General features: G+C 40.9%; 3 protein-coding genes across 3 annotated transcripts; 1 reads left to right on the top strand and 2 right to left on the bottom strand.

Annotated features, from left to right (window-relative positions):
- Positions 1-71: 71 nt before the first annotated feature.
- LOC145463755 (uncharacterized) lies at positions 72-2,745 on the top strand. The gene has a single exon (XM_081447544.1). The coding sequence runs from the start codon at positions 393-395 to the stop codon at positions 1,668-1,670; it is 1,278 nt and encodes a 425-aa protein (XP_081303670.1). The 5' UTR covers positions 72-392; the 3' UTR covers positions 1,671-2,745.
- A 3,717-nt stretch (positions 2,746-6,462) lies between these two features.
- Positions 6,463-9,562, bottom strand: LOC145462297 (uncharacterized). Its single transcript, XM_081445796.1, has 4 exons — positions 9,262-9,562; positions 8,787-8,823; positions 7,796-7,926; positions 6,463-7,034 (listed from the first exon to the last, which is right to left on the bottom strand). The coding sequence occupies exons 1-4, from the start codon at positions 9,560-9,562 to the stop codon at positions 6,463-6,465; spliced, it is 1,041 nt and encodes a 346-aa protein (XP_081301922.1).
- A 4,569-nt stretch (positions 9,563-14,131) lies between these two features.
- LOC145463937 (putative skeletal organic matrix protein 5) lies at positions 14,132-16,788 on the bottom strand. Its single transcript, XM_081447731.1, has 2 exons — positions 16,474-16,788; positions 14,132-15,597 (listed from the first exon to the last, which is right to left on the bottom strand). Exons 1-2 carry the CDS (start codon positions 16,579-16,581, stop codon positions 15,079-15,081), a joined length of 627 nt encoding a protein of 208 aa, XP_081303857.1. The 5' UTR covers positions 16,582-16,788; the 3' UTR covers positions 14,132-15,078.
- Between the last annotated feature and the right edge of the window lie 4,413 nt (positions 16,789-21,201).

Below are 21,201 nucleotides of genomic sequence, written 5' to 3'. Positions count from 1 at the left end.
AAATGTCGTTTTCATTCACCGATAAACCAAGTTTGTGCTTGGTTATTTTTTACCAGCCGCGTCGTTTACGAATTTAAAAGAATTATCGCTCGTACATAGATCAACACGAAAATCGCTTTGTGTGTGGTATTTCAAGAGGAACGAAAAAAAACACAAATTTGCATACAGTGATCTCTTGAAGCTTCTTGGACACCGTGTAACTGAAGATCAAAGTCCTTCTAGGGACAAGTTTGGGTTAAAAGCAACTGGACAGCGCGGTTGAATTAACTCTCAAGTGGCGGTTGTGATTGCCTTTTTTGTTGCAAATTGAACGTTTTCCGCTTGGAGTAGGTGTCGACGGAAGACAATTCTGAAAAGATTCGTTAGCAGAAGATTAATATGTCGAGATAAACATGGATCGAGCAGTCGATGTGTTGCGAGATGCCTCAATATGGCTTCGGTCTTTGCCTCAGAGAGATAACAAGAATGTTGAAGGAGATCCCTTCAAGAAAAGCGAGCCACCGAAGAAACCCGAAGCTATTTGGTCCAAAACTAAAGAACCAGAGATACTCCTCGAAACAGAGTCGTTCGAGAAGAAGAAACCCAAAGAAAAACATGACGAGTTCGATTTCGCGAAGACCCGAGAGAAACTTCGAGAAAAGTTTGATTCGGTAATCGCTTTTCCTATTGAACTGAAGGAAAAGTTTCAGGCGAAATTTATGCGTGACACAGCTGCTCAAGTTGATATTCAGGAAACGGAAGAGTCAAGAACCGGGAAGGAAATTGATTTCGATCGCGAATATGACATCATCGAGTTACACGAACACATATTCGTCATTGGAGGGGCTGCAGAAGGGCAGGGGAGCGAACCTACGGCAACTGTTGAAGTGTACGACTGCACTAACAGGCAATGGCGAAAAATCGCTCCATTGCCGGTGAAAACCACGGCTTGCTATGCCACGGCAGTTACAGCTGTCCCTGCGCTGGTTGTGGTGGGCGGGTTTGGCGGGTGGAAGGCCCTCAACACTGTGCAGATGTACGACTGGGTGACGAACGAATGGCAGGTACTCAAGCACATGAGAAAACGGCGCTGGGGATGTTACGCAACAGGGACAGAACATGGGATACTAGTGGCTGGAGGCTGCGACCAAGGCAGTGTGCTAGACAGTGTGGAGCTCTACAACGTGAATAAGAAAGAATGGTTTACACTGCCGCCTATGCTAGAGCCCCGATGCAACTTCGGAGGAGGAATTATCGGTCGCAAACTGCTAGTAGCCGGTGGCGGGTCCGGCTTCTACTTCAACAGCGCGAAGAACTCCGCCGAAATTTTCGACGGGGAACAAGGAAAATGGACGAAATTGCCCCCCATGAGGAGAAAGCGCTACGGCTGCACTGCCGTGGCGTGGAAGAAAAAGCTGATTGTGGTGGGAGGTTGCGATAAAAACGGCACAGATGTGTTGGACGTTGAAGCATTCGATTTGGAAGGCCACGTATGGCTAGATTTGCCTCCCATACCCGTGGGATATTCATTATGCCGGGCTAAAATCGTGCAAAACATGTTGGTTGTCTTCGGCGCCGATGGTGGTGAAAATACTGCTTACGCCTTTGATTTTGAACTAAACAGATGGGAAACATATCTGGAACTGCCGCAAGGAAGAAATGCTTATGCCATCGCAGTTATCGGCATTTAAAGACAACAAACTAAAAATTAAAAATACCGCTATGAGGAGAAATTGTTTTCGGCGGAGTTTTAGGAGCTACGTGTAGGAAAATAGAATGAGCTAGAATGACTGATCACTAGCTTCTGGCAAAAGTATTTAATTCATATTTAATTCTCATTTTTTAAATATTTTACAATTTTTTTCTTAATTAGTCTTACTATTTTTGCTGTGAATATCGCTTAACAAATACTACGTTTAATTGCTTTAGGGAAATTTGTTTTGAAGAGCCAAAATACGAACGTTGACTTGTTTTAATGTTTATCTTCTTGCGGTGTAGTTATTTTTACGTAGAGGTCGCCTCAGGCTATTAGATTGTTTGAGAATGTCGTGTACTTGTACATACTTTTATTGTGGAGTTGATCCATTTAACTCAATTTATTCAAAAGCGAATGAATTTAAACTGACGTAACTTTTTCCGTGAAAGTGAGCATTAAATCTCGCCGTTTTAATATCTTTCAACAAACCACAAAAATATATTTTGGTTTTTCATTTTTGTCGAAGTTCTCGCCGAAAAATGAATCATTATTGTACGCCTCAGTTGTTTTGAACGACAAAAGTCGAGTCTAGAACTTTTTAGGAATTTTTAACATTTTCCTTGAGGGATAGAGATGTGATTTGCATATCGTTTGTTTATGCTTTTGTAATAACCTATAATAGCTTCTAAATTAAATTAAAACTTATGCCTTTGTACCACAGCCCAATTTTGTTATAATTGAATAAATTAGATCGTCAAAATCGTCATTCTGTGATAGATAAACAAACATTGTTACTGAATGAAATTTCAATATTGGTAGGTTTTGTTTCTCGTGAAATTTACTTCCTGTAAACAGCCCAAGGTTAACAGAAGACTCAGCTGGAAGTCAAGTAGATACAAATGAAATGCTTTGTGAAATCACTGTCATGTGACGAGCACGTGCGTAAGTAACAAGTCCTTTACACATTCTTGAAGTTGAGGCTTGGGCAATTTTTCTGAGCAAGAATTTTTTTCCGCAACTTCAAGTTGTGCATTATTTTGGGGGTTTTTGCTAGTAAATATATTTTTGGTGGCTTGTTCGGTATTTTTTTTCCTTTTTGTAGCCTGTAACGAGGTTATCCTTTCTGAACCTTGCTTTGCGCGATATTTTCCCTTCTGTTTTTGCTCTGCAGTAATTTTATGTTGCTCACCCCCTCAACCCACTGTCCATCCGGAGACATTTGAAAGCGGCGTTTTCACTCTGAAAACGAATCAAGTTTTTTTCCGTCTACACTGCGCCGGAATTGAATTGAATCAACAATCACCGCTCATTTTGGATTTATGTTTGAGGAAAACGCGGGCACGAAAGAAGACATTAGAGGAACGAACCCACTTATTTGTCTTGTGCAGTTTTCACTAGTGACGCGCTCGACATAAGCATAAGTATAAGCACAAGAAAAACGGAACTGTTTGTTTTTCTTGTGCTTATGCTTATGCTTATGTCGAGCGCGTCATTAGTGAAAACTGCACAAGACAAATAAGTGGGTTCATTCTTCTTATGTTTCTGCTTATGCTTATGTTTATGTCGCGGCTGTTTTCACTTGTGCTTATACTTATGCTTGTCCTTGTGCTTATGCTCTAGTGAAAACCAGCCTTAACAGTAGAAATAAAGCTGCGCTTCCAAATTTCTCTGACGTAGTCTAGACGGAATAGCAGCCACAAAAATTCCAGGAGCTTCCCGGAACGTGGAAAGCGCGGGAAATTTGCGCACAAATTCGCCATTAGGTTGGATTTAACTCCATTGATGGGTAGAGCTCAAAAAACGTAAATCTATAAACATTCTCATTTCTTGCGTTCCTGTAGCAACCCAAAGTATACGTCTTCATGTCAAAATCCGGGAAAAAAATTTAAGGCCGCAATTTCAATCGCGTCGAATGTAAACTGAGAAGTCCGTTTAGAGCGAGATTTTACGGAGTCAGAGGTTCTCTTAAAGTGTGTATTAAAATGCAGTTAAATAATGTAATAAAAGCGAGATTTTTGTGACTTAAAAATTAACTGATTGGGCCTTGAAATCGCCGAGGGGGGAATAGGGTGGGGGTTCTAAACTCTTTCGTTCCTCTTTCTCTTTGCCCCTGCTATCCTTTACTAGAGAACCTGTTCACAGGCTACTCTCGGATGGACCATCCGGCGAGAAAAGAACAAGTGAACATCACTTCCAAGAACCACCCTTCCTTAGAGCCCGGAAAATATGAATTATATGCAGTATACAACTAGTCGACCAACATGTCTGACACTAAATAGAGAAGATGACACGGGAGCAGCAACTTGCTTCAACAACTTAACTTAGAATATGCCCTGATGGCAAAATTTTTCAGACATTAATTGATTGGTTAAAAGTTGTGTTTCTATTAAGCAATTAGATTATTCGCTCTCGATTTCTATGCGTGATAGTGACACGCATAGAAATCGAGAGCGAACAATCTAATTGTTTTAGTATAAATCAACTAGTCGTTCAAAACTTTATCTAAATACTCTCCACAGACACCTCGAAAACGCCAAGAAGCGGCCATCATTTTGTTAACAAGCGCACACTGCTACGCTACTCACTATCTATCACAGAATAGATAGTGAGTAGCGTAGCCAATCAGAGGACGGCATTCGTGACAGGACGCTGGTAGATTTATACTAAAACTCGGTAGAAACACGGTACACGTTTTCTATTTCTTAAATACAATACTTTATTTAGCCACATCCCGTCTAAGAGCTATACAAGCTCGTTGAAAATACGTACGTGTATTCCTAAAGTACAAAGATAAACGTAGTTTACAAAGTGTAATGAAAAATGCCTCTTCATTCAAACAGCAGATTTGATCTCCTTCAACACGTCAACAGTGTGGAGGGGATTATATAAGGGAATTTTTTTGCCTATTTATGTTTTGTTTTGGGAAGATAACATGAGGAGTTTGTTGGGGATTTCTTTCATAAATTTTCAGCATATTTTCTATGTAATGTCTTGTGTGTGAATGTGGAAGGTTTCGAAGGCTTATGAATACGAGAATCTTTTTCATTTACCCTAACCCTAAAGACATTTACTCACAAGAAAACAAAGCGATAATGACGGTTGGGAAAAGGACAGAGCCGATTTTGTTTTCCAACTCGTTTGAAGTATATTTGATGCAGTGAGGTTATTGCACGCAGGAAATCTGTGTTAGGATTTTTATCGAGAAGGAAGAGGACGTGAGGTCAGTTCTTTCACCACGTTCACAGTTTAAGAGGGAATCCACCAGACGTTCGAATAACAAGTGGACAAAAACTTTATATCGAATTTATTTACAGTACACTCTGTTGTAAACTTCTGTGCGACTGTTTTGAATATCTTCTCAATAGAAATCGTTTCGATTCTAACAACACCAAATGTCGAAAACAAATTTTGAATCGAAGTTCTTATGAAACACTTAAAAGTTCTGGTGAAATGGAACTGATGATGAAATTTTATCTCTGTTCGCACAATTTTTTCTGATCTTTGAAATTTAGTTCCTTGAGTTCCCATGGAAAATTTTTTTGGTGTTATTTCAGGCAACTATTTATATCTTTAGCTTTTAGAAAATGAAAAAAGGACTGTAATATACTTAAAATTATTCTAGTACAAGGGCTTTGTCCACTTAAAACTGAAATGTCTCGATTTCGTCTTAATGTTCCATTATTATTTGTCGAAGATTTCTGATCTGCAGACAATCATGATGAGTCATTGTTTCAGAACCAACAAACTATGATGAGGGAACAACGATATGCAATATGTACGTTGAGAACAATTCGGAACGGTAACAAATGCAAGTGACCACGAAATGAGCAAAAATCTTCCTCACTTCTTAGCTAAGATGACTCTGAATTTAACCCCAGCTGTGAATATGCCCTGGCGAAATTCCAAGCACTTTAATTTTCAAGAAACCAAGAAAACAAAATTCACCCTGGTAGCTGAAATCCTTATGTCGGTCGATCGTTAGGTTGTGATACTGCGAGCAGAAAAATGCTCATAAAACTACTGGGCATTGTTAACGCACTTGAAGATCACTCCTCTGAAGTTGAAGCTCATCTGTTGAGTTTTCTTTTCGCAAATTTAAAGAAATGATGCTGTTCACTCCAACATGGAGGAGTTTAGGAGTTAATTGGCGCGGTCATGTAACGCAACGGTCCTCTGTTGTGAAGCTTCATCTGACGGCCCTGTCAAAAGTTGCAAAGAACACTAAGCAAATCACGATTTTAAAGGTCCTAAACCACACACCCTCCCCTAACACTCAAATCGATCTTCCTTAGCGCCAAATGTACCAAAAAAACCTTAACAGTGTGTGTCCTCGTACAAATTTCTCACAGAGGAAAATTGGGACAATTCAGAAAAAAATGGTTGACTAAGCGGAAGCGGTTTAAGAGAGTTCCTCATTTCCATCGCTGGCGACAGTATCTTGATACTTGTTAGTAATAGATGACTTTTGGCCCTCTTCACTTTATTTTCTTAAAAGCTGATCCCAATTAACGCCTAAAAAAACAGTTACAAAACAAGGAAAATGGTTTTCAAACCTTTATTTCATCAGCGTCTTCAGTTATTTGTGTTATCAACACAGAATTTAACACCATGCTTGTTTGTACTAAATATGATCATTTAAAAGTCTTATAAAGATCCACTTTGGATGCATGGATGCATCGTGGCTGCTAATCCCTGGACCAATTTGTACCAGCCCAATAGTAGTACTAGTCTAATAGTTCTTTATTGGCTCGATATAAGCCCCATAGCCCCAACAGTTCTTTATTTCTTTATTGGACCAAAATGTACCCCATAGCTTTAATATGCTTGTCACCATTGTCCGCACCAGTAGTCGCCTCATTGCCACAGGTGTTTGAGTCATCATTCACTCCTCCGGTTCCAAACCCGATTCTGGAATCAGGGGTGTTGCAGTCATTTTGTTCATTACCCAGTATGCCGATTCTTGCTTTACCGCGGAAAGTTTCAACTCCGATATTATTGAAGCCTTCCCTGTTACAGTTGCGTTGCAAAGAGGCAGCTGAGCCAATTAGAGTTTTCCACTTGTTTCGACCCAGAAACGTACTGCGGTGTCGTCCGTCGGCAATCACCGAGTAAAGAGAGGCAGCAGTCATGGGGAGGAGTATGAAATTCATTTGATCGTTGGTCTTCATTCCAAGGCAGATCTTGGTGAAGGGCGTGTTCCAGTATGTTGGCAACTTGACTTCATTCGTGTCGAGTGCCTGTCCCGCTAACGAGGATCCGTAGCCAGTTTTGTCACTCCAGTAGGTTGAATCGTAATGAAACGTTTTCTGCGTATAAAAGAGAACAGAAAAATGAGCGGGACTGAAATACTTCGTGGATCCTTTCAGGATATATGCTTTTTACACCTTTTACAACCACCTTGCATACGGCGGCTACGATCGCAGCAAAGGCAAAGGCAAAAAGGCAAAGCTTAAGTTGCTTTGGCCTCTTCTAACAGTTAACTTGATCGTGAGAGTTCCGGTTTTAATTTGACGACAAACAGCATATTTTGCTCAAAATAACACAACTATTTCACTACCTGGCGACACTTCACGAACTACGAGCGAGTTGCCATGCCGGACGCCGACGACCCACTTTTGGCGCCGAATTGGAAGCTTGGAGACACAAAATGTTTCATATTTTTCACTTTTTACGATCTGATACGAATATTTAATGCCCTTTTCAGTGAGAGAAGTTGCCTGATTTCGATGCTATTCCTGTTAACTTACATTAACGTCAGGACAGTAAAGTTTTTCCACCTGCTGAATCCTGATTGATCAATTCAAATTTCAGACGCGCCAGCCGTAAGCAAGGTGGAGGAGAGCAAGATAAAGAGAGAGAGATGCCGCTAAATCAAGATGGCACCTTAGTGCCGTCAATCTTCATAACCAGCGTCAATGCCCCATCGCCGCGACCACCAAGGCCATCAATCTCGTACCCAAATCTCACTCCGTTTGCTTGGCCGTGAGAGATCTGGGTTCTAGATTACAAAGCCTCAGGCCGAAGGGAAATACGAAAATAGCCCGGCTAAAAAACAATCGAGAGAAAACTGGGGGCGAGGAAAAGAGGGCGTGCTCGCAATTCGTAATGGTACCTGATTGCCGTCTATTTTCATCACTAGAGTCCAGCCCCCTCCGCCGCATTCACCAAGGCCACTATTACTCATGTGACAATAAACAGGGATTTTTCCAATATTCGGCATCGTCAGCTCGTAGGCTTTGTCGTCCTGAGCGCTGCAAGATCATAAGAAAAGTAGATTTGAATGCAGTAAAAGTAATGGTGGACGTTAAAATAACCGGAAAGCATAAGAATCATGTGGTTCTGGAACGGTCTTACAAAGGACATTATGAGTTTCAAAACCTTACAAAAATAATCTTCGTTTTATTGCCCCCTTAAAAATCCTACAAATAATCACCCCCTAAGCTTTTGGTGCGAAAAATAAATAAATAAATAAATATACATTTATATAGCGCCATTTTCCACTAATTGTCCATGGCGCTTTACAATACTTTAAAATTAAAATCCTAATTCTTTAAAAACCTAAAATCCTAAATCCTAAAAGTTAAAATCCTAAGACTTAAATACGCTATATAATACAATTAGGCTACAAATAAAAAGTAAAAACTACAAATCAAATGCACGCTTAAAAAGATAAGTCTTAAGATTAGCCTTAAAAACTGCCTCTGATGATGAAAGTCTGATCTGGAGGGGTAGTTTATTCCAGAGCCTTGGTGCCGCCACGGAAAAAGCCCTTTCACCATACGTTTTAAGATTTGCTCTAGGCTCATCAAGCAACCTGTTGTTTGAAGATCTTAGTGTCCGACCAGAAATGTTAAATCGCAGTAGGTCTCTAATGTAATCAGGGGCCAGTCCATGAATAATCCATGAATAATCGTCTCCGGCTATTATTGGAGGAAATACGGTAGGGTAGGTATTTTATGCTCACACCATCAGACTTGCACATCCGCCAAACCGTGAAACTATTCTTCAAAAATTGGTCACAGTGTTGTGTTTTTTTCAACTGATCATGAAGAGCGCACGCAAGAACGTGAAAAACAAGAGTAGGTCGAGTATGTAGGTCAGCAATACTCACTTCGTATTGTCATGAATATCTTTGCACGAAGTTGATGCTAGAAGAGAGAAAAAGAAAGCGTTATACTTACATGCTAATCCTCGTTTGATTTACTTAAGATTATGACTTCTCGGAAATGGCAGGGGACTCATTGAGAAAGAGGAGTTCACAGGTGTAAGTGTGTCAGGGGTGTGGCGTCGGGGGAGGGGGAGGGAGAGGGGGGTATGACATTGGACAAATTGACCTGGTAGGAGTAGACTATTTATCACTGTCCACGAATCCTTCCCCGTTTAAGCAAATTAAGTTAAAAGCAATGCATCCCCAGGTTTTCCGGCCGTGTGATTTTCTCGGAGCTATAATTGACGCTTTATCTTTGTTTAAAGAGGCGCTACGTCACGGTTTGTGCATCTTGAAAAGTTTAGCCTAAATTTTCTTTTATTTTTTCGATTAGTGACTGAGCTCCTTAGAATTCAGAATACACTGAGGAAAAACTCACTTCCGCCACTTCCGCCACTTCCGCCACTTCCGCCACTTCCGCCACTTCCGCCACTTCCTCCACTTCCTCCACTTCCTCCACTTCCTCCACTTCCTCCACTTCCTCCACTTCCGCCACTTCCTCCACTCGCCAACATCTTGTGTAGCGTGGTATTTACCAGGTCTATTTTCGCATTTGCCTTGTCTAACTGCGCGCGTAGCTGCCGAATGTCTTTACACGGGTGGCATCTCCGTTTTCCTGGCTCCACCACATGGATAATGCTAGTGAAAGAAAGCGACAGAAGAATTATTGTCGCAAACATCTTCATCTTTAAGACTGCGGGAAGAAAAATCCAACCTCCACTGCACAAACAATTTCTTCAAGTGCGTGCTGTTTAACCAGTCAGAGTCTTTTTATGAGCATTTTTCTGTTCGGATGGTCATCACAATCTATTAACAGATAGTATAGAATGACAGCCACTAGTGTGAATTTCTCTCATTATAATGTACAGAGAATCAGAAACAATTGCTTAGTTGCTCATGCATGCTTCACACACTAAATTTCTTCTTTATCACGTGCTAGGCATAACCCTTTCCCATCCTCATTGTTAGATCATTTCATTTATTATGGGTGACCCCCTCCTAACGACAACCACATTCTACGCTAACGGCAACGCGTTGGCTGCTTTTGGAATCGAGATTAAAGAATGGTTTGGGTTTGTCAAAACACCCAAGAGTTTCACGGAATCTGACCTCTAATTACAATCTGCTCTCTTACACAGGAAAGACATATTTCCATCCTTAACTGCACGTCCTTGGTTAATTTCTAGAAAATTGACGTATTTAACGTTTCGTCAAGGCATAGTTTCAGGTTCATCTGCGTGTCACGCTTCCTCATCTAGTTAAATGAAGAAAATTCTGCTCTTAAGTTGTTGTCATTTACGTTTGTTTCCCTTCTAAATTTTTTCACCCAAGATACAAACTGGCATGGATATCGTTATTCCTAAAGAATATTTTGCTGGCCTTAGAGTGGCTGGTGTTAAATATGCAGAATTTTTTTTTGTTTGAATTAAATTTGAAAGTAGAGGGAACCTCGCTGGGCTCATGGTTAATAAGCTCGTCTCCGGATCGAGCAGTCTGGGTTAGAGCCCTGACTGGAGGCATTGTGTTGTGTTCTTGGACAAGACACTTTACTCTCGCAGTGTCCCTCTCTACGCAGGGCTATAAATGGGTAACGGCAAATTGAATGCGGTGGGTAAGCATGTGATGGACTAGCATTCCATCCGGGAAGGAGTAGAACTGACTCCTAGTCGCTTCATGCTACAGAATTGAAACCGGGATAAGCTCTGGCCTGATGGGCCACTTAGCGCTTGTGCAGACTTAATAAAAGGAACTTCCAGACTCCGTCTAGCTCTAAACAAAAAAAATCCTCCAATCTCTCAAGGATGGAAATTGGCCTCAAACGTGTTGAAAACAGATCTGCCCTCTGATGCACAAACAAAAAGCATACATATGTGATTCCTGTCCATGTATATTACCTTGGTTTCTTGTGAATGAATGTTGTTAAAATGTTGTCGTCAGGTAATATTCTAAACTCAGGGTCAATGCAACAAAGCTGTAATGTAAACTCACACAAGATACAGCTCACTCAAGAGCCATTTGAACACCGGCTACACTACAACACAAATCGTATATTGTTTTTTGTCATTATTCGAAATAGTGTTAATTTTCCAAAATAGGCTCCGCCGTCAGATCCACTGTGGCAGACTGGCGCACTAGCGCGCTCAGATTCTCAAACAATTTGGCCCAATGTTTTCAGTTTCTATCGTGAAACTCATCCAAGGTTTATATCGTTCTCCATCGTTGCCATCCTTTCGCAGTTCTTACAATGGACATTCTCTAACTGCTGCTCCGATAATAGTAATAATTGAGCGCGATTTCCATTCAGGCAGAACTAAAAATAGAACAACTCAAAGCAAAACTGCATCTTTTAGAATGAGTTAAAACTCATTTTCTTTATTTGCTACATTTTGACGTATATCTTCTCTTTTGTTTTGTTTTGTTTCGTAATCAGTTTGTTCTCAGGATATAATAAACATATCACTATTCCAGCTGAGATATAAATGAGATATTTTGCCTGAGTTAACGGCATATCATGAGAAGCACGACAACAAACTGTTGGCAATATGCCTTTTCAGCGTAACAGAGCAGATATGATCTCCCGTCAGCGCGTCAACAGTGTAGAGGGGATTTAGTATCAAAGGAAATTTTTTTCCCTATCTATGTTTTGTTTTTTTGGAAGAGAACAGGAGGAACTAGTTGGTTTCTCTTAAGTTGTCAGCATATTTCCTGTTTTACGTCTTGTGGGTGAATAACGAAGCGATCGAAGGCTGATGGGTAGACAATCAGTAATTGTTTCGGAGCCAACAAACGATAAATGAGGCAATAATGATATGCAGTATGTACGTAGCTTTGGAAAAATTCGAAACGGTAGCGAATGCAAGTGAGTACGAAATGAGAACAAAATCCTCGTCACTAATTACCTTGGATAACTCTGATAGTGACCCCAGCGATGAATGTGCCCAGGCGAAATTCCAAGTTCTTTAATTTTCAAGAAACCAAAACAAAAAATTTACCCTGGTAGCTGAAATCCTTATGTCGGTCAATCGTTAGGTTGTGATACTGCGAGCAGAAAAATACTCATAAAACTACTGGGTGTTGTTAACGTATTTGAAGATCACTCCTCTGAAATTGAAGCTCGTCTGTTGAGTTTTCTTTTGGCAGATTTAAAGAATGATGCTGTTCATTGTAACATGGAGGAGTTCAGGAGTTCGCACGGTCATGTAACGCAACGGTCCTCTGTTGTGAAGCTTTATCTGACGAAGACGAAACAAATCATGATTATACAGGTCCAAAACCACAAACCCTCCCCTAACATTCAAATCGATCTTCCTTAGCGCCAAATGTACCAAATGCATGAAAAAAGCTTAACAGTGTATGTTTCGTTTGAAAGGGGCTTGATCCGTCACCAGTCCTCATACAAATTTCTCAAAGAGGAAAACTAGGGACGATCCTTACTGCGCACGCAAATTCACACGCCACGTCATGTATGAAAATGCGCGCTAAGTAATAAAACGAACAATGATATAGCATTGCTATAGCTTTGCCCGGATTTAACGATCTTGGACGTTGGGTGACCCCTACTATCTATCTATCTACTATCTATCTATCCATCCATCCATCCATCCATCCATCCATCCATCCATCCATCCATCCATCCATCCATCCATCCATCCATCTATCTATCTATCTATCTATCGATTTTATCTACAAATACCTCCACATTGTCCAAAAATGAACAAAAATTCAATGTGGAAAGTTAACAAATTTCAAGATTTCTGTCCACGGGACATCGAATCCTGCCATCTTACGGCTGCAAAGCGCGTGAAACTATGGCCGCTAAATGCGAACTTGTTCTTTAAGGAACCTCACAAGTTGGCTAAATTCACTTAATAGGTCCACTTAAACAATATTTGGCAGAGAAAATTTCACTTCAAAGATCTAATTGCAATATTTTTGGGCTTACAGACACTGAGGCCTTATTCGCTAACGAAGCCCGATTTTTTCAGATTTAGGGTGTTGTTCCGGGCCAGGAGCCATAAATGGGGACGGAGACCGTAAGTCTTGGGATCCGCGCGCACCTATGATACGGGACAATTTTTCTATTTTTAGAACAAATTGCGCCATCCTGACGTCATATATCCGCGCGGATCCACGCACATGTCGGGGGCTCTCGCGTGGATGTTGTCACGTTGCGTGATCAAATGGTGAGAATTGCGAGATTCTCTTGCAGATTTTTCACAGCGATGGCAGAGAATAAGGCAGGGACTACGAACCAGGGCGCTTATATGTAGTTTTATGCTCTGAGCTAAGGGAAAAGGTAGGTTTTTCAGGGTCGAAAACAAGACTTCAATCTCCCGTTGGGAATGCATAATAAGATCCGCTCGCGCTAGTTGTAAGCTTACGCGTATGTTTTTGCGTTTGTTCTGACTTAAGAATATAGCAAGAAAACTCTCTACTCTGGTATCGACTTAATTTCTGTGTTTCTCAGACAATGGTTAATCATATCCTGTTTTGATGGTTTCTTATTGTTTCTGCTTGTTTGGTGAGTTTGCCAAAGTTTTTGAAAGGAAAGTCTGACGCGTACAATTGGCTCATTTGCATAGTGCAGCTCGTGCACTTTCAAGTCCGAGTCGGTGTTTTCAATTGTCAGCAAATCTTGACAAAGATTTCTTTCGTTATCTTTTGGGCTGAGACGCTGCAACAAATTTCACGAACGCAAAAAAAGGCTACTAACATCATGTGTGTTTCTTCAACATAAACATGGTGAAGTTTTACACTGCGAAAATGAAAATAGACAAGGAGTTTTGATAACTCGATCAACAAAATCGAAATCGTTATTCGAAGTTGATTAAAGAAAGCGTCATCGTAACTTTGCTGATTATTTCTGCTTTATTCGCATATTTTCCGCTTAGCTTTTAATATGTTCTCAAACATTTATCAATCAACATATTAAAAAAATATAGAGTTATTGTATGAGTTTGATGTACGCTTTCACACGAAAGTGCGGCGGAAGTACAATTTGTCATGTTTACTGACTGTATAAAACAAGCATCAGCGGGCGCTCTCATTCATCGACAACAGAGAATTTACTGAATTTTTACACGAATAAAACTGAGCAGTATCTACGGACGTAAAGTTATTGGGTCTTTATGAAACATCAAGCGTTACTTACAATTCAGGCGAAACTCAAACTAGCAATTATTTTGTTTTACTTTTCGGTCGTGATAGACTGGCAAATTCCTCGCAAGCGTTTGGCAAGAGGAGTAGGAAACTATGAAGTCCTGAAGCTCTGCTATATCTAAATATATCCAGCTAGTTTTTTGCTGTGTAATGGAAAAGCTGTTAATCTTCATCATATGTGAAATTTAAAGTGGAGTAATGTACAGCTCATGTGAAAGAATCATCCGTCGGAAAATACTTAAGCAAAATTCCAACAGAGGTAAACGCGTTGAGTTGTGGGTCGAAAACATGAAAAATTTTGGGAATTTCGGACGCCATTCCGCCCGCGCGACATCCGCAAAAATCTCTTCAGCATGTACGCGCGTGTGCCGCAGGCGATGGCGCAATTTGTTCTAAAAATAGAAAACTTGTCCCATATCATGGGGACCACCCCAATACTAGAAATGGCGCACGCTTACGGTCTCCGTTCCCGATTATGGCTCCTGTCCGGGCATGTTCTCTCCAAAACGAAGTCAGTGACCCCTCATCCTTTTTTACATTTTTGACATAACTAACTCATCACCTTACAGCGGTAAAAGTCTCAGAAAAAAAAAATCAATGTTGGAAAATTTTCAAGCGAACGTCCTTAAGAGAGTTCCGCTCATTTCCATTGCTAGTGGTAACATCTTGGTCTGACCTGTTAACAATAGATGATTTTCGGCCGTCCCAACTTCATTTTCTTATAGCTGTTCCCAGTTTACTCCTAAAGAAGAAAAAATACCATTTCCAAAACAAGAAAGAAAGAAACATGGTTTTCAAACCTTTATTTCATCAGCACCTTAACATATTTGTGTTATCAACACATAATTTAACACTATGCTTCTTTGTACTAAATATGGTCATTTTTAAAAAGTCTTGTAAAGATCCACTTTGGATGCATGGATGCATCGTAGCTGCTAATCCCTGGACCAATTTGTACCAGCCCAATAGTAGTAGTATTCCAATAGTCTTTATTGGCTCGATATAAGCCCCATAGCCCCAACAGTTCTTTATTTCTTTATTGGACCAAAATGTATCCCATAGCTTTAATATGCTTGTCACCATTGTCCGGAGACCAAGTCGCCTCATTGCCACAGGAGTTTGAGTCATCATATAATCCTCCCGTCCCAAACCCAATCCTGGAATCAGGGGTGTTGCAGTCATTTTCTTGATTGGCAATTATGCCGATTCTTGCCTTACTGCGGGCAGTTTCGGCTCCGATATTATTGAAGCCTTCCCTGTTACAGTTGCTTTGCAAAGAGGCGGCTGAGCCAATCAGAGTTTTCCACTTGTTTCGTCCAAGGAACGTACCGCGGTGTCGTCCGTCGGCAATCACCGAGTAAAGAGAGGCAGCAGTCATGGGGAGGAGTATGAAATTCATTTGATCGTTGGTCTTCATTCCAAGGCAGATCTTGGTGAAGGGCGTGTTCCAGTATGTTGGCAACTTGACTTCATTCGTGTCGAGTGCCTGTCCCGCAGACGAGGACCCGTAGCCAGTTTTGTCGCTCCAGTAGGTCGAATCGTAATTAAACGTTTTCTGCGTGTAAGGGAGAATAGAAAAAAATGAGCGGGACTGAAAATTTTCTTGGGTCTCCTCATGATACATGCTTTTACACCTTTTAAAACTGCCCTGCATACTGAGGCTGCGCCCGCAGAACGAGCGGCAGTCAAAACTTAGCTGTCCTACCGATGACGTCACGATAATAGCCTTTTCATTCGAAGCTGACAAAAATAAAGGCAAAGCTTAAGTTGCTTTGGCCTTTTCTAATAGTTAACTTGAGAATTCCGGGTTTAATTTGACCAGGAACAGCATATTTTTTTCAAAATAACACAACTATTACCCTACCTGGCGACACTTGACGAACTACGAGCGAGTTGCCATGCCGGACGCCGGCGACCCATTTTTGGCGCCGAATTGGAAGCTTGGAGACACAAAATGTTTCATATTTTTCACTTTTTATAATCTGATATTGTTTTGGGAATTGCAAATCCCTTTTCGTGAATATTTAATGCCATCTCCAGTGAGAACAGTTGCCTGATTTCAATGCTATTCCTGTTAACTTACATTGACGTCAGGACAATAAAGTTTTTCCGCCTGCTGAATCCTGATTGGCCAATTTAAATTTCAGGCGCGCCACCCGTATGCAAGGTGGAGGAGAGGAAGATAAAGAGAGAGATGCTGCTAATCCAGGATGGCACATTAGTGCCGTCAATTTTCGTTACCAGCGTCAATTTGCCATCGCCGCGATTCAAGGCCATCAATCTCGTACCCAAATCTCACTCTGTTTGCCTGGCTGTGGGAGATCTGGGTTCTAGGTTACGAGGCCACGGGTCAAATAGCTCGGCTAAACAACCAATCGGGGGAAAATAGGGGGCGAGGGAAAGAGGGCGTGCTCGCAATTCGTAATGGTACCTGAGTGCCGTCTATTTTCATCACTAGAGTCCAGCCCCCTCCGCCGCATTCACCAAGACCACTGTTACTCATGTGACAATAAACAGGGATTTTTCCAATATTCGGCATCGTCAGCTCGTAGGCTTTGTCATCCTGAGCGCTGCAAGATCATAAGAAAAGTAGATTTGAATGCAGTAAAATAACCAGAAAGTCTAAGAATCATGAAGCTCTGGAAAGGTAGGACATGATTTATGAGCTTGAAAACTTTGAAAATACTTCAACAGCTATACTCAGGAGCCCATCACTAGGAGCGTGCGACCACCCCATATTCCTGTCACGGTGTTTTCACAGACCGATCTATTTTTAATTTGAATTTACCTCGAATTCAGATCCCCGCAGGAACCTCAGTGATGAACCACAAGCACGGATTTAATTTTAAACTGAAGTCATCATTTCAGTGATGGGCTCTTCTAGTGTGGTAAGCCATTTTCTACCTTACCGATGCGCGCTCATGTAGACTGGAACTGACCCATTTCACGGAAAAAGAAGCCTAAAATAGACCGGTCGGTAAAAATGCCGTGACATAGGCTTAGTATGGGAGTTGCACGCTCCCAGTGATGGGCTCCTGGTATACCTGACAAAGAATATGTGTAAACCCAGGCGCAAAGTTGTAAATGCTTTCTTTTATAGGAAGATTTTTTCATAAGAACGCTGAAGCTAGCAATTGCTGCGAAAGACCGTTAATTTAGGCCTCAAATTTGGTCAAGAAATGTATAATTTTGTTAGTTAAAGTTGTAAGAGTTACAAATGAAAGAAATAGTTTTGTCATCCCCGGTAGTGACAATCACGTGAAAAATTTAAATGATGTCGGCCCTTAAAAGATTTACTGCTATATCATTTCACAATTAAAGAAATTTCGGTTCAAATCGATTAAGAAATTTATGTCTCAGACTGAAAAAACAGGTGCACATATAATTTCATAAAAAGAGCATCGCCACACGGAAACGGTACTCTTATGAAAGATAGTTAGAAAGCGATGTATGTTTAAACTCTTGACACTCTTAAAGCCGTTCTTGCAAAATTGGTAACATACAGTCCTTTTTCTCAACCGCAAAACGCAAAACGTTCAAAAACAAGCAACGGACGAGTATGTAGGTCAGCAATACTCACTTCGTCTTGTCATGAATATCTTTGCACGAAATTGATGCTAAAAGAGAGAAAACGAAAGCGTTACTTTAATATATGGCTTATCCTCGTTTGATTTACTTAAGGACGTTCGCGCTTATTATTTCTGCTCAACCTTACTGCGCACGCAAATTCACACGCCACGTCATGCATGAGAACGCGCTAAGTAATAAAATGAGCAATGATAGGGCATTGCTATAGCTTTGCCTAGATTTAACGATCTTGGACGTTCCGTGACCCCTACTTTTCTTTCCAGAAACAGATTTTATTTGCAATGAGATCCACATTGTCCAAAAATGAACAAAAATTCAATGTGGGAAGTTAAAAAATTTCAAGGTTTCTGTCCACGGGACATCGAATCTTGCCATCTTACGGCTGCAAGGCGCGTGAAACTATGGTCGCTAAATGCGAACTTGTTCTTTAAGGAACCTCACCAGTTGACTAAATTCACTTAACAGGTCCACGTAAACAATATTTGGCAGAGAACATTTCACCTGGGCTTACAGACACTGTGGCCTTATTCGCTAACGAAACTCGATTTTTTCAGATTTAGGGAGTTCTTCCAGGCATGTTCTCTCCAAAACGAAGTCGGTGACCCCCCATTTTTTTTTTTTTTTATACATTTCTGACATGACTAACTCATCATCTTTTAGTGTTTAAGGTCTCAGAAAAAAAGTCAATGTTGGAAAATTTACGCGCGAACTTCCTTAAGATTATGACTTCTCGGAAATGGCAAAGGACAAATTAAGAAACAGGAGAGTGGCAGGGGTGTGGGAGCGGGGAGAGGGGAGCGGTGTGGCAGGAGACAATTTGACCCAGGAAAAGCTAGCTATTTATCACTGTTCACGAGTACTCCCGCGTTTATAGTTTGGCTTAATCACGATCTGGTTCATTCTTGCTGTATGTCTCGATATACTTCCGGCTTTTATCCACACCTCCCCCACTGGGGGTATTGTGCCGGATGTTGCGATATAAGACCAGTTTAGATGCACCACAAACAGTTAGAAGTAATTCGTTGTGAGGTTTTCCGGTCGTGTGATTTTCTCGGGGCTATAATTGATGTTTTCGTGCTTATCTACGTTTAAAAATACACTGAGTAAAAACTCACTTAAGGAGGATCCACTTCCACCACCTCCGCCACTTCCGCCACTTCCTCCACTTCCGCCACTGCCTCCACTCGCCAACTTCTTGTTTATAGCCGCAATTTCCTGGTCTAACAGCGCGCGTAGCTGCTGAAGATCTTTACAAGGGTGGCATTTCCGTTTTCCATTCACCACATGGCCATGGAAAATACTAGTTAAAGAAAGCGACAGAAGAATTATTGTCGCAAACATCTTCATCCCTTAAGACTGCGGGAAGAAAAATCCAACCTCCACTTCACAGACGAGTTCTTTAAGTGCGTGCTGCTTGAACAGCCTAGGTGTTTTTATGAGCATTTTTCTGCTCGCATAATCATCACAATCTAATAACAGATAGTATAGAATGACAGCCACCAGAGTGAATGTCCTTCATCTTAATGTTTAGATAGTCAGGCTTAGATGTTTATGCTTCACCCACTAAATTTTTCCCCTATCACGTGCCAGGCATAAACCCTTTACCATCCTCATGATTAGATCATTTCATTTGTATGGGTGACTCCCTCTTAAAGACAAACACATTCTACTCTTACGTTGCGGCTTTTGGAATCGAGACTAAAGAATGGTTTCCATTTGTTAAAACACCCAAACGTTTCACGGAATCCGACCTTTAATTATAATCTGCTCCCTTACACAGGAAAGACATATTTTCATACTTTTAACTAACTGCACGTCCTTGGTTTCTTGAAAATTGACGTACTTAACGTCTCGTCAAGGCATAGGTTCAGGTTCATCTGCGTGTCACGCTATCTCATCTAGTTAAATGAAGAAAATTCTGCTCTCAAGTTGTTGTCATTTCCGTTTGTTTCCCTTCTAAATTTTATACCCAGGTTATAGATTGGCATGGATATCGTTATTCCTAAAGAATATTTTGCTGGCCTTAGAGTGACTGGTGTTGAATATGCAGAATATTTTTTAGAATTAAATTGAAATATAGTAAGAAGGGTGCTGGACTCATGGATAATGCGCTCGTCTCCGGATCTAGCGGTCTGGGTTAGAGCCCTGACTGGAGGCATCGTGTTCTGTTCTCGGACAAGACTGACTCTCACAGTGCCTCTCTCCACCTAGGTGAATAAATGGGTAACGGCGAATTGAATGCTGGGGGGTAACCCAGCATTCTATCGTTCCATCCAGGGGGGAGTAGAAATACTCCTAGTCGCTTCATGCTACAGAAACCGGGATAAGCTTCGGCCTGGTGGGCTATTGGCTCGTATGCAGACTTAACCATGGGGCAAATTAGTAAAAGGAATTTCCAGACTCCCTCTCTCTCTAAACAAAAAAAAAATCCCCCAATCTCTCAAGGATGGAAATTGGCCTCAAACGTGTTGAAAACAGATCTGCTCTCTGATGCACGAACAAAAAGCATACATACGTGATTTCAGTCCATGTATATTACCTTGGTTTCTTGTAAATGAATATCGTTAAAATGTTGTCGTCAGGTCATATTCTAAATTCAAGGGTCAATGCAACAGAGCTGTAATGTAAACTCACACAAGATACAACTCACTCACGAGCCATTTGAACAAGCTACACTACAACACAAATCGTATATTTTTGTCGTTCTTCGAAATAGCGTTAATTTTCCAAAATAGGCTTGACCGTCAGATCCATTGTGATAGACTAGCACATGCGCTTAGATTCTCAAAAACTTTGGCCCAATGTTGTCCGTTTCTGTCATCCAAGTTAACGTTTATATCGTTCTCCATCTTTGCCATCCTTACAATGGATATTTTCTAACTGCTACTCCGATAATAGTAATAATTGAGCCCGATTTCCATCTAGGCAGAACCAAAAATGGAACAACTCAAAGCAAAACTGCATCTTTTAGAGTGAGTTAAAACTCATTTTCTTTATTTGCTACATTTTGATGGCTATCTTCTTTTTTGTTTTGTTTTTCCTTTTGAGAAAACCATTTATATTCATTAACGTTCCTTATTTTGTTCTCTGGATGTAATATGTATATCGCTATTCCCACTATAACGTATTTTACCTGAGTTCCGATCACTAAAGAAATACCAGTTTTAAGAAGCGTGAATTCGTTTTCCTATACAGTGGCTGGTTATCGAGCCTAAGTGGTTTGCCTGCATTGCAGCCTACAACTACAACATTGACAACAAATTTACCCTTTCTGGGCTTGAAATATCATAGATTTGTAGTCCATTCCTTATCATTTAGTAGCTCAACCGCGCAGCCAATATTCGGCGTTTATATAATAAAGCGCGATCGGTTTCTGTCGCCAGACAAATGGCTCATCACACAAACAAACGTTCGTCATCGAGGGCCGGCGTATGTTACAGCTCTGTTGTTAACATTGTTGTTCAGTGTCATTCTCAATAATTGAAATTATCCAAACCATGTAAAAAACTAACGAAGTAAATTTTACAGATGGGTGAGGATTTTATTTATATCAAATCACTCGAACACGCCG

The sequence above is a fragment of the Orbicella franksi genome, chromosome 12 (genome assembly GCF_964199315.1).
Source record: "Orbicella franksi chromosome 12, jaOrbFran1.1, whole genome shotgun sequence".
Lineage (NCBI taxonomy): Eukaryota > Metazoa > Cnidaria > Anthozoa > Scleractinia > Merulinidae > Orbicella > Orbicella franksi.
This window is presented reverse-complemented; position numbering and strand designations above follow the sequence as displayed.

Coding starts and splice junctions, on each gene's coding strand:
- LOC145463755 (XM_081447544.1), top strand. CDS start 393: ATGGATCGAGCAGTCGATGTGTTGCGAGATGCCTCAATATGGCTTCGG.
- LOC145463937 (XM_081447731.1), bottom strand. CDS start 16,581: ATGCCGAATATTGGAAAAATCCCTGTTTATTGTCACATGAGTAACAGT. Junction 15,598..16,473: donor TGAAAATAGACGGCACTCAG/GTACCATTACGA, acceptor CCTTACACGCAG/AAAACGTTTAATTACGATTC.
- LOC145462297 (XM_081445796.1), bottom strand. CDS start 9,562: ATGTTTGCGACAATAATTCTTCTGTCGCTTTCTTTCACTAGCATTATC. Junction 8,824..9,261: donor AAGTGGCGGAAGTGGCGGAA/GTGAGTTTTTCC, acceptor TCTCTCTTCTAG/CATCAACTTCGTGCAAAGAT. Junction 7,035..7,795: donor TCTAGTGATGAAAATAGACG/GCAATCAGGTAC, acceptor ATATCCTGAAAG/GATCCACGAAGTATTTCAGT.